Source organism: Myotis brandtii, unplaced genomic scaffold, assembly GCF_000412655.1.
Source record: "Myotis brandtii unplaced genomic scaffold, ASM41265v1 scaffold110, whole genome shotgun sequence".
Lineage (NCBI taxonomy): Eukaryota > Metazoa > Chordata > Mammalia > Chiroptera > Vespertilionidae > Myotis > Myotis brandtii.
The window spans coordinates 491,616-502,796 of NW_005353753.1; the positions used below are offsets into that span (position 1 = coordinate 491,616).

At 35.0% G+C, this 11,181-nt stretch overlaps 1 protein-coding gene across 1 annotated transcript in view; it reads right to left on the minus strand.

The window, feature by feature from the left end:
• The window catches only part of RNF219 (ring finger protein 219), a 31,302-nt gene that overhangs the window by 17,900 nt on the left and 2,221 nt on the right, over positions 1–11,181 (minus strand). Inside the window, exons 2-4 of the mRNA XM_014543724.1 lie at positions 9,295–9,386; positions 7,648–7,896; positions 3,609–3,697 (exon numbers count right to left, since the gene is read on the minus strand). Coding sequence (XP_014399210.1) covers positions 3,609–3,697; positions 7,648–7,896; positions 9,295–9,363 — 407 coding nt within the window. The 5' untranslated portion in view covers positions 9,364–9,386. The remainder of the gene's footprint in view (positions 1–3,608; positions 3,698–7,647; positions 7,897–9,294; positions 9,387–11,181) is intronic.

Below are 11,181 nucleotides of genomic sequence, written 5' to 3' on the forward strand. Positions count from 1 at the left end.
ATCATAGGCAATAGGAATTTTTCAGCTCCATTATAATCTTACGGAACCACTGCTGTATATGTGGTCCAACATTGACTGAAACGTTATGTAGCACATGACTGTATTTAACCTCTTTGCTCTAAACTTAAGGTACAGGAATTCAGGTGAAAGTATAAAGTAGACAGATAGAAACAAGAATCCATAGTTCAGAAGAATGGGCAAGGCCAAAGATATAAATTTTATTTTGTAACCTCTCACATACAGGTAGATATTATTATTAAAGCCATGGGAATAGATGAGATTACACAAGGAACATAAATACAGCAAACATAAATACAGCATAAATGGAAGAAAAGCACAGATTGTAATCTGTTAAGTCTATTCATTCCTCTTTAAGAGCACTTCTTTCATATACTAAAAACAGGAAATACTGCTCACTGTCCAGAGGGTACCTGTAGCCTTTATCTTCCCTCAGGAGCTGGGTGAAGAAGATTGGTTCATAATGACAGTCTTGGGGTTGCTGTGTAATAAAAGAGCTGCTGCATGTAAGGAGTCATTATCAAACCCATAGATCTCACTAAAGACACAATTATAAGAACATAACATTCCTGAATCCATATTTATAGAAAGTAAGCCATTAATCCAATTATAACCAAGTTTGATATAAATGACCTGTGAAGTTTTATATATGGATCTTTATACCCTATGCTATTAAGGTGAGTTAATAGCTGACAGCAAAAATAGCTGCTCTGCTAAAGCCTCATAATAGCTGGCAACATGGCACAAACCCTGCTTAGCACACCTAGAACATAAAAATGGCACAACTAAACAGAACACAGAGAAAGGGCATGGAACTTTTAAATACTTTACAAGTCAATTCTCCATACCTCTTCAAGCTAAAAAGTCACCAAGGAACTCCTAACTCTATCAAGGACAAATATATCCCATTTCCTGGCATTGTTTAGGAATAGTAATTGAAGCCAAGAGAACTCAGTGGTATAAGAAATGCAATACTTTTAGTCTCCCTTCAACTTCCTCTCATCATTCTTGTTGTTTCTTGCCATGTGGAGTTGTGACACTCCTGGCACTCCACACAAAATAAGAGGCTGAGATCAGGCTTTTCTGCCTAGAGCACAGAGTGGTGGATGCAGAAGGGTCGTGCTAATCAGTTATTCACTAGGATGGTGATGGTCACAACGGACAGATGTGTGAATTACATAAAGGACTTCTGCTCTAGTGACTTCGAGAGGGAGGCTACCATTTTTCTTGAGCATGATGTTTGGCTGCTACTGGAGAGAAGGGTCTGGAGTTGAAGGGACCACATAGTGCTTCTCTCAGCTCAAGCTGTTTTCTCTGGCCCAGAAGGTTCTCCTCCTCACTGAAATCTCCATTCTTCAAAGCTCGGCTCAAGTCCTGCTTCTTTGATAAAGACGCTCATTACTATAACCCACCTGCCATTTTCTAAATTTATACTGGCATCTAACCACATAGACAAGAGAAAAACAACTGGTCAAGGTGCTTCCTAATCAAGGGAACAAAATGGAATGGATGGTATTTATTTACTTGCATGTAGTTTTAAACTCTTGAATTTTCATATTATTTTCAATATAAACAGAAGCTCTCCTCAGGTGAACCAGATCTGGATATTTTCAGCTGTGGTCAGCTTCTCTCTGAATCCCACTAGGGTTTGGTGATGCAGAGTAAACAAGGCTATAAATCAAATGCAATGCATTTAATACCTCAATGCATTGTAAATTGATCTGGAATGGGGGTTAGTTCAAATCATTTTTAAAGTGAAAGTGGCCCCTTACCCTGAAGGGAAGGAATGGAAGTTAAAGATAGCAAATCCAGAATTATATGGGATTCAGAACTATGGCTGCTTATTAGAATTGAGTCCAGGTTTCTTCAGGTGAGATTCTTCAGTTACTTATCAGGATGGAGCCATGGATATTTAAAAACACACATCTTGGTGGCTGGCATTAAATCTGAAATCTGGTGGGCAACCTTTCAAGAAATAAAAGCTACAAACAAAATAGCTTTAGTTCCATTCAGCACGCTGTGGGAAATGGCTAATGGACAAGAATTACTATGACTGGCAAGGCGAGCTGCCAATAAATGAGAAGAACAGAGACTCAAAACCACCACATAACAGCAACACTTCCTAAGCTTATTTCACTAATTTGTCATTATCTGAAATGAAAGGAAAGTGAGGTTGCAGAGCACAGGGGAAGGAACTATTTAAAAGTAAAAGCTATGTTTCTTTTCTATTGGTAGGTTATCTCTGTTTTGAGCAATTATAGTTTACTTCTACCGTTTCCTGATATTACATTTTGTTTTACTGAAGGCAACATTTTCTCCTTTTCAAAAGACAAGCAGAGAGCTATTTCTGGTAGGATAAATTTTCATTCTACCTTGTCTTTTTCCACTAGGGAGAAAGGAAGTCTAGTGGTTAGATGGGAAGAAAGTATGGAGTTCTGATATGTCATCCCTCAGAGAGGGATGGGGACCATATTCTCTTCTCACTTGTCTTTTTTTTTTTCTAGAAGAAGAAAAACCTAAGTGCTGTATCCCCCATCTTTTCTCCATCTTTAACTCTTTTTTTTTTTTAAATATATTTTATTGGTTTTTTACAGAGAGGAAGGGAGAGGGATAGAAAGCTAGAAACATCGATGAGAGAGAAACATCGATCAGCTGCCTCCTGCACACCTCCCACTGGGGATGTGCCCGCAGCCAAGGTACATGCCCTTGACTGGATTCAAACCTAGGACCTTTCAGTCCGCAGGCCGACGCTCTATCCACTGAGCCAAACCGGTTAGGGCTCCATCTTTAACTCTTAAGTCTCAACTCTTCCTTATCATTTTAAATAGACAAACTAAGGGTTAAGTGGGTCAACACTTTGCAATCTCTGAGATTGTGGAATGGAATGAAAACTATCCCATCACAAAGGAAGAATGAAATCACTTAATTGTATAGTTCAAATCAGTCCAAAATCCAACTATTAATACCTTAAATTCTATTTTGGATAGATTTTGTAGTGTAATGGGTAATGTAAAAGTGTAATGGTTTTCAAGTAATGGAACAGAGCACGGACTCTGGGGCTGGACTACCTGGGTTCAAATTCTGTTTACATAACATACTAGCTGTGCAGGTTTAGATAAATTAATTTACCCTCTCTATGCCTCTGTTTCTTCATCCGTAAATGGAGAATAATATCAGTTGTACATCATAGGTTATTGTACCTCACAAAGAGAAAGCGCTATCTGAATATTTACTATGAAGAACATTTCAGAAAACTTCTAAAGGACATTATGTTAATCTCCCTATTCTTTGTTAGTTCTATTAAACAGTTACATGTGAAACCAAGTGAAAGTTCATCGGTTTTAGGTCACAAAACAACCCTTTTGCTAATCACATAAGGAAAAAGGATAAAAATGAAATCCTTTCTTCAAAATTAGCTTTAACTGAAACTAAGATTTTACCAATAACATAACCATACACTTAACTTTTAGAGGCAAGACAGTCTACTTAAACCTATATGCTTCAATGAAAAACACATGTGACAGACAATAACAGCTTATTCTAAAACATTTACATAATTTGAAACATTGCTCTATGAACAAAATACATACTTCTGTGGTGATCTGTTATCAACTTCAGCCTTCAGTCGTAAATTCTCCCTCACTAGGCCACCATTTTCCAATTTTAGTTTTTTATTTGCCTTAAAAAAATTAAAAATAATTAAGTATAAGCTAAAATAAAAATGCCTTGTAAAATTTATAACATGAGCCACCAGTATTTTTTAGAGTGATAATAGCAGAAAACTGAATGCTGGAACATGGCCTTCGGAAACTTAAAATCACCACTGGGAATGACTTATGAAATTGTGAATACAACCAAGCATTTTAAATCCATATTCCCCAAGCACTTTGCAAATCTCCTATCCAGGGAAATAAATGGAGCTATGTTAGTTACGAGTCATTAAAGGACTATACTAATGGTGATTTTTTTTCCTTTTTCACATAAGTGAATATTCTAAGCATGGTAACATTATATGATATGCAATTATTCACAAAACTAATGCTAAGAGTTAATTCTTGAGCTATAATATTGATTTTTGGTTGCTACTTAACAATAGTTTTTTAGTGGTAACAAATCTAATCTGATTAGATTTGCTTTCTTTCTTCAAAAGGCTTCCCCAAATGCTCTGGCTCACAACTTCTGAGACTCTCAAAATTGAGTTAATATTTTCTAATCAATTCTATGGATCTCTTGATTAAACAATAAAAAACCCAAGTATGGTTTTCTTTTTTAAATTCTGATACCTAAAAACTGCTTAACAAAACATTAATTGCTAGAAAATCTAGAGCAAGCATGTCAAACTCATGGCCCATGGGCCACATTCAGACCACAACGAATATTTTTGTGACCCAGCCAATATAATGGTATGTAAGAAACGTTTTAATAAAAATTTCATAACTTAATATTTACAATATCCTGTTATACATAATTATTAATAATGAACTACAATGTTCGCTAATGACTGGTTACTATTATCGTGTTGCATTCATTTCCCTTACACGCCTTACCACACAGGTGCACCATTTCTCTCCACTAATACTAGCAGCAAATATTTTAGCAGCTGATTACCACGTTATTATTCTTATACTGACTTGTTTGGTGTGCGCAACAGGAAATATTTCGCTTTCGGAGAACAAGAAAAATAGCTTTATTTGTGTTACACTTACTAATTTGTGCAGTTACTCAGTTTTTGGTAAGTTAATGTTCAAGAAAAAATATTAAATTTTTATTAAAATGTTCTATTATTTTATGTTAACGATTACTCATTTATTTCAGCCCTTTGTATTCAGCATGTCTCCATCAAAATAACCCTACATTTCTATGAAAATTGAAGCTTTTGTTTCTTTGCAGCCCACATAAACTTAAACCTTATTTGGCCCATGTTAGCCTTTGAGTTTGACATGCTTGATCTAGAGACCCAATATTGATTCTGGACAGCCTAAAAAGAAGTGTGCCTAGATTGTAGAGGTTTCTTAAAAGTTACTCCCTTTAAATTCCCTAGTCATTGCATTTATTGATTTCATAGAAAAATAAGACTCCCTGGAGTAGAAATCAACTTCATGAACCTGGCAGGAGAAATTCTTTGTTAGACTAGAACATTCACATTCAAAGTGAACAGGTCACAAGAACTGTTGTCAACAAAAAGGTTTAAACTAAGAAGACTTAAAAACAGATTTCAAAAATTTGATCAATGTTTTTGACCAATTTCCAGAACTTCTGACTATATTACTTGCCTACCCACATACAAATACCCTAAGAGAATGATAAGAGAAGCAAGGTAGAGAACATTCTGTTGGGCACAAGCCTAACTCTCTTAGATTCATACAGGTTCCTTTTGGGCTCTGAGTAACTGCTTGTCTTTACGGTTATAAAACAACAAGGATTGTGGAGGGTTAATTCTTTAAGTTACTGATAAACACCATTACTGCCTCTCTGAAGATATAAGGAAAGTCATTTATTTCCTCATAGACACAGACAATGAATTAAGCTCTCAAGCACAGCACCATAAGAGGAGGAGGCACTTAGTGAATGCTTTTTGATGATGTTGATAAGCTTAAATTAGAAACTCATTTGAGATTTCTTTTCTCCATCCCCTCAGTATTGTATCATTATATATTAAGGTCTCTCGCCAGCCTATGGCTCTCTTTATAAGCTAGCTAGTTCCTCAAATATCAGGAGATATTTTCAAATTCAGAAGGGTTAGGAGGGTAAAGATTACACAGGGTAAAGTTCTGCCTATTTTTTGCATCTAAGAGAGTAATGAAGTCTTCAGCTATTTTGTATTCTCAACACTGACTGGGTAATGAAACTAGCCTCATAAAGGTTCAAAACTCATTCTGTCCTGAAAACATCAAAAAAAAAAAAAAAAAAAAAAGGCCATTTCACTCATTCTAAATAGTCCTTTATTCTGAATTTTTTGTACTCGTTTTTGATTTATAGTATATAATTTTATACTTCACATTCAAGTTTTTCCCCTGTAGTCCATGTTTTTAAATTCATTTATGCCCCAGTTTATTGCCTAGTACTTCTAATACCATCACTAGGCATCCAAAAATGGGCTTACTAAATATCCCACATAATTCTGAGGTCTCAGGATAGCTTTGAGTATTGAATTAACATGTGGCCTTTAAAAAGCAAAGAAAAACTGTGTTTTATGTAAATTTCTTTTACATACATCCCCTACACCACTCTTAGGAGCCCAGAGTGAAGTTTTCATACCAAGCCTCATGATCTAAGAAACACTGATTGCCAAAAACTTAAATAAAGTTTAATAACTATAAATGAGATCATATAGAACTTACTGATTACTCAAGAAGAGGAAGGGAAGTTAAAGGAGACATGGTAGATTGATAAACAGTCTAACTTCCCAGTTGTCTTTCCTTTTTGTGTCCTCTTAGACAAATCAACATGCTAGTAATGTTAGCTCTCAATTCCAAAGAAACTACACACTTCCCCTAAGCCTGTAATAAACTCAGTGCCATTATGTAGTAGTTGTTTTTTTTTCTCTATAAGCATAGAGTTCCCTTCTTTCTCTTATCTGGGCCTTTGCTGAGCCCAAATAACATTTCTTGTGTGTGTGTGTGAAAGTAGTATTTCCACTAAGCTGCAGATATTTTTCTGCTACTTAACCTCACTAAGGATCTGAGGACGAGTATGTGGTACTACTTTAAAATATCATATAGAGCCCATTAATGATTTTAGGAGGTGGGATTTGGTAATTCAGCACAGTAATAGTGTTTTAAGGAAATGTAGATACTTTAAATGGGTGGCTATGGATCTGGATATCACAAAACCATCTCTATTCAGCACAAAGGACTCCATCGTGGATAAACTTGAAGTCAAGCTAAAGGATGGTCCCTTTGGCCAACAAAGCTAAACAGCACTTGATTATAATCTCTAGTGATGATTGCATGCATCTCATCTCCTTTCCTAGACTGGAAAATCCTAGAGGTTTGGCTCTTTCTCTACTTGTTGGGTGGATGGAATAATAATTTGAAAAAAATGAACTTACCTCATAAGGCACAATATTCTTTTGCATAAAGTAGTCTAAAGAGGCTACTCATAGCTCTCTTGATATTAGTCATTATGCCTTTAACTATTTACAATATTAAATATCAGAGAGTGGTAGTGCTAGAAAAGATATAATCCAAGTCTTTCATTTTATAGGTAGGGAAATGGATATGTGTTTGTTTTTATGCATACAGGGCAGTCACTGACATAAGCTTTAAAAAAGTTAAGGTAAACCACAAAGAGGGGAAACAGAAACACATCCTTTAAATTGATGTCACTCTCCTACAAGAAGATGCAAACTCATATAAAAGCACTAGAGTCTCCAATTATAGTCACAAATGGAACCACCTTATATTTCTTGGCAGCTAATGACATTTAAGGAGAAAAAGTTTTCCTATTCCTTATTAATGCTCATTCAGGGATTTTTGTCCTTTCCTTACAAACCATCTAATGATGAGTCAAGACAATATGGCTATTTATACTTCTGAAGGTACTTACAATATTGCAGAATTTAAACAAAAACTATAATAGAAATTTAAAAGCTACATATATTAAAATTTTTAAAAGATCACAACTTACCTCCTTTAACTTATCCACATCATCTTTCACTTTTTCATAGATTTCATTAGCTGTTCTAAGTTTTTTTTTCCACTCTGCTACAGTTTCTGGGTCAATTTTACTTGAATTATCTGCAACTGGATGTTTGTCTTCATTTTGATTGCCCTGCATCAAGGTTAAAGGATCTAGAATAGTCTTGATCTGTGACTCCAAGCTGAGATTTTTATTCTTAAGCTCTTCTACCTCTTTCTGCAGACAATCTATTTCATCCTGAAAAAGCATTGCATAGCCATTAGGTAGACACAAACACTAAGCACATACATATACTAACCTGAGGCCAATGGGTTTTTAAATTTTATACTCAGAATTCTGTAGATACACAAATTCTTTATTGATACATAATTTATCTGATACGAATAGTTTTGGATGCAGAAAATCACAGTTGAAATTCTCAAAATGTATTTCGACTTAGATAAAAACTGGCATTCCAGTAAAAAACAACTGGCATTTCCACTGATTTCATTTAGATTCAATGATAGTTTGTGGTTTTATAAAATAAAAATGTCAAATCTTTTATTCTATTTAAGATATCCAGGAAACAAAAGTCAAATGAATTCAACAAGGAAATAGATTCCTCAGAAGAAAATTCTAAGGCATGTTTAATTGCTTTACTAAAGGAAATTAAAAAAATACAGTATTGATGAAGGTGATCTACTATAGTTTTGTTTGATGTTTATATTTTTGCTTCTGTATTTGAAGTAGGAGTTGAAACTATAAGCTATTTCCTCCCACTTTCCATTTCAGAATAATACCTGTAGTTAATTTTTATTTTCTACATTCTGGTTCTTCAATAACCACTGTGACTATTCTAAGTATTAGATTTCACCATCTGGAACTGCTTATAATCTTAAATCCAACTGTTAAACATTTGGACTAGAACTCTTTTCTGTAATACCAGTTATTCATCTAAAACAGGTATTACTTCTTAAACTAAGACCATGAGAAATTCTGCTGTTAGAAAATAAACTACAAGTAGCTCAATATGCCAGGGATCTCCTAAAGGATTAATTTGATGAGTACCTAAGTATGATAAATATTCATTAAGTATGTGAGAATACATTTTAGAATTAACACAGTACTATTTACTATTTTAAATCACAATACATTTTATGATAAATAGCATTATAAAATAAGAAAATCACTTTATTTGAATTAATATATTAATGAATAAACAAATGTAAGCAGAAACACACATATATGAATAAACATACCAGTGAATTTATCGGAAGAAACAAAAACAGAATGAGGACTACAGTCACCGATTACCAGAGCATTCATAATGCCTTGTGGGGGCTGGAAGACTGACTTTCAAAAGAGAGTTTCTTTTATCTCCCAACTTCTTGAGAGAGCAAATACTTACAAAATGATGTGTCTGTTGAGGACAGATTTTAAATTAAAACAAAGTTAAAAAAGGAAATGCTTCTATCTATTCCTTTCCTCCATTTGAAATAGAAAAGGAAAAAAGAACTCATCAAATAAGATATTTTGAAATTGGCATTTAAGTAAGATTTCATTGGCTGTTTACTCTAAGAAGTCCAAGGCCTGAGATAACTCAGTTTTACCTTGAATTCAATGCTGTCATCATTTTAAATTTTAATTATTATTTACCTCATATTCTTTGTGGAGTAACTCAAGTCTAGTTTTCCGAAGGTGCTTCCGGACTGTATGGCTTAGCATAGGTTCACTTTCACTTGTCCCTCCTATGTGGAAAAAAAAATACCTAACTTTTCACTCTAATTTGGGCAGAATGAAAATGAACCTTTTTCTTATTGTTTTATATCATGTCCTAGCTTAATTTTTACTTATATACATACTTGGAGCTGCCATCTTGGCCTTTTCTCTATCTCAAACTGGAGAAAAGATAAATGTCAAATAACACCATAAGAGAGAAACAAGATGGCAGTGTAGGTAAACACGGGTACTTGCCACCTCCCACAACAAAATGAAAATTACAACTAAAATACAGAACAACCATCATTCAGAACTGCCTGAAATCTGGCTGAATGGAAGTCCTACAACTAGAGAAGTAAAAAAAGTATATTGAGACTACCAAGCCCAGGAGACATACCAGATCCACCTAATACATAGAAATAAACACAGGAAAGTAGCCAAAATGTGGAGACAAAGAAACGTCACAAATGAAAGAAATGGAAGCAAGCAAACTACTGGATACAGAGTTCAAAATAATGGTTATAAGGTTGCTCAAGGATCTTAAAGAGATCTTCAAGGGGCTTAGTGAAACTTACAAGAATCTTTATGAGAATTTCAAAGACTTGAAAAAGGACCAGTCCGAAATTAAGCATACACTACTGAAATAAAGAATAATTTAAAGGGATTCAACAGTAAAGCTGAGAATCAAATCAAGGATTTGGAATATGAGGAAACAAAAAACACCCAATTAGAAGAGCAAAAAGAAAAAAGAATCCAAAAATATGAAGATAGTATAAGGAGCCTCTGGGACAACTTCAAGCCATGTGTACCAACATACACATTATGGGGGTGCCAGAAGGAGAAGAAAGAGAGCAAGATATTGAAAACCTGTTTGAAGAAATAATGACAGAAAACTTTCCCTACCTGGTGAAAGAACAGACTTATAAGTCCAGGCAGTGCAGAGTCCCAAACAGGAGGAACCCAAAGGGACCCACACCAAGACACATCATAATTAAAATGCCAAAAGTTAAAGACAAAGAGAATTTTAAAAGCAGTTAGTTACCTCCAAGGGAGTGCTCTGTTGACTGTCAGCTGATTTCTCAACAGAAACTTTGCAGGCCAGAAAAGACTGGCAAGAAATATTCAAAGTGATGAACAGCAAGGATCTACAACCAAGATTATTCTTCCCAGTAAAGCTATCATTTAGAATTGAAGGCCAGATAAAGAGCTTCACAGACAGGAAAAAGCTAAAGGAGTTCAGCACCACCAAACCAGCATTATATGAAATGTTGAAGGGTATTCTTTAAGAAGAGGAAGAAGAAGAAGAAAAGGAAGAGGAAGAGGAAGGAGGAGAAGAAGAAGAAGAGATAAAAATATGAACAATAGCCAGAACCGGTTTGGCTCAGTGGATAGAGTGTCGGCCTGTGGACTCAAGGGTCCCCGGTTCGATTCCAGTCAAGGGTATGTACCTTGGTTGCGGGCACATCCCCAGTGGGGAGCACGCAGGAGGCAGCTGATCGATGTTTCTCTCTCATCGATGTTTCTAACTCTCTATCCCTCTCCCTTCCTCTCTGTAGAAAATCAATAAAACATATTTTAAAAAAAATATGAACAATAAAATGGCAATAAATTCATATCTATCAACAATTGAATCTAAAAATCAAAATAAACAAGAAATATAATGAACAAAATAAACTAATTAATAAAATGGAAACATGGAACAGACTGAAGAATCTCAGAGAAAAGGGAGGGGGGGAGAGATCAATCCAAGATCTTATATGCATATATGCATTACCTATGGACATAGAAAATAGGGTGGTGATGACCTGGGGTGGGGGGTGGGAA